This window comes from Eimeria mitis, genomic scaffold (genome assembly GCF_000499745.2).
Source record: "Eimeria mitis Houghton genomic scaffold, Emh_scaff3806, whole genome shotgun sequence".
NCBI lineage: Eukaryota > Apicomplexa > Conoidasida > Eucoccidiorida > Eimeriidae > Eimeria > Eimeria mitis.
Genome location: NW_013572141.1, coordinates 3,172 through 4,815, shown reverse-complemented (window position 1 = coordinate 4,815; position 1,644 = coordinate 3,172). Strand labels below are relative to the sequence as shown.

The 1,644-nt window shown below is 45.7% G+C and overlaps 1 protein-coding gene across 1 annotated transcript in view; it reads left to right on the top strand.

The window, feature by feature from the left end:
• Positions 1 to 1,614: 1,614 nt before the first annotated feature.
• EMH_0069720 (uncharacterized protein) overlaps positions 1,615 to 1,644 on the top strand; it is a gene marked incomplete at both ends in the record, with an annotated part of 1,119 nt that continues 1,089 nt past the window's right edge. The window contains one exon of the mRNA XM_013498896.1: positions 1,615 to 1,644. Within this exon, the coding sequence (XP_013354350.1) occupies positions 1,615 to 1,644 (30 nt within the window).

Below are 1,644 nucleotides of genomic sequence, written 5' to 3'. Positions count from 1 at the left end.
TTAGTTTATTTAAAAAAAGAAGAATTATTCAGTTTTAAAGTACCCGCAGTAAGCATCCGCCTCGTGTTCAGCTCTGTTCTACACTGAGACCGTGTATGGTCAGGATGCACGTAGAGCCCGTTTGATTCTTGTCTTCCCTTTATGCGAGTAGTCTATCGAAGTAAAGATATAACTTAGATTAAAAAAACAAAGAAAAATGAGTTGAAAATATGCAATAAAAACCAACAAAGAGGAGACCAGCATCCTCATCCGGCTGCTGAGCTACGGCGTGGTGGGAGGCCAGCGGTCTGTGTGGCTGGGCGGCTCGCGATGCTGCATATAATATATTCGTTTGGTGCATTCAATCCTTTAACTTGCATTTTTCAAGCTATGAAATACTGAATTTCAATTAATATACGTTCTCTCGTGCTCAGGTGTATCCGCAGCTCGCAGTGTTCACGCCACATTCCCGTCGGCTGCGCAGCCTGTGCTTGTAGCAGCAGCACCTTGTTCGTTAGTGCTGATCTGCGGCTTTGCTGCTGGATAATCTGTGTCTTCTTTCTCTTTTTGAGTTATTTATTGGAGGTTCTTTCTTTTTTCCGCTTGTTTTCAGCTCTATAACGACCAGGTTACGTTGAACTGCGGCCCCAGCGCCGCCGTTGCTGTTCTGTCTTCGTTAGAGGCTCGATTCGTGTTTGTGAGCACTGTTGTGTGCTTGCTGCATCAGAATAGAGAAAAGAATATAACTTCTAGATACATTTTTCTTTATTTGAAGCTGTGAAGAGAGAGAGGAGGTCCTGCTTTCCTCCTCCTGTACGATCAGTGCAGCTTTCTTTTGCATCTTCTCTGCGGGCCGATGATGAACAGCAGCAGCGCCTTCAGCCCCCCATAGAGCCATGCAGCCTCACCGCCCCTTCAACCCTTCATCAGGGTGTATACGAGGTTGTATAGTTGATGATGTTTCATTAAGAACTGGGGTGTATCCTCAGCTCCTGTTTGGGCGGCTGTTGCGTGTTCCTCTACTCTGTATAAAGCAGTTGTTTCCTTCTTTTCTTGACTCTTTCAAAATGTCTATTCGTACACAATATGGACCTCTGATTCACCTAATATTTCTGTGTTTTAGTTTTATTCTTTTATTCTCTTCTCAACCTTCTCTCGCGCACACTGTTCGTTGGGCCCCCCCCAGCATCTCCTCTTTTGTAAGCCTCACAACCGAGAGAAAGCAGCCGCAGACTTCATCTGTTTCTCCGTATTCTGTGAAGCTTGAAGGCGGCAGAGGCGGAGCAGCAGAGAAAGAAACAGAGTCAACTGGCAGCAGCACACGACATATAGCGAGCAACACAAACAACAACAAAAAAAACAAAACATGGAGAATGTCGCTGCCGGATCCTTTCTCAGCTGCTCAGATGCTTACAAAAGAAAAATACAAAAACGAGTTGACAGCGAAAGTGCATATGAGCTCTCACGGCGATTCAGAAGACGAAGAAAGAGAAACAGGGACCGCAGCAGCAGCAGCAGCAGCAACAGCAGCAGCAACAGCAGCAGCAACGGTACAAAATAAGGATACACCCCACCACGGCTCCTTTCTGCAGCCTCTAAGCAATTCAATGCTTCAGGTTTCTTCTAAAGAAACTCATGGTGATGCTGAAACACCTCATGATGATG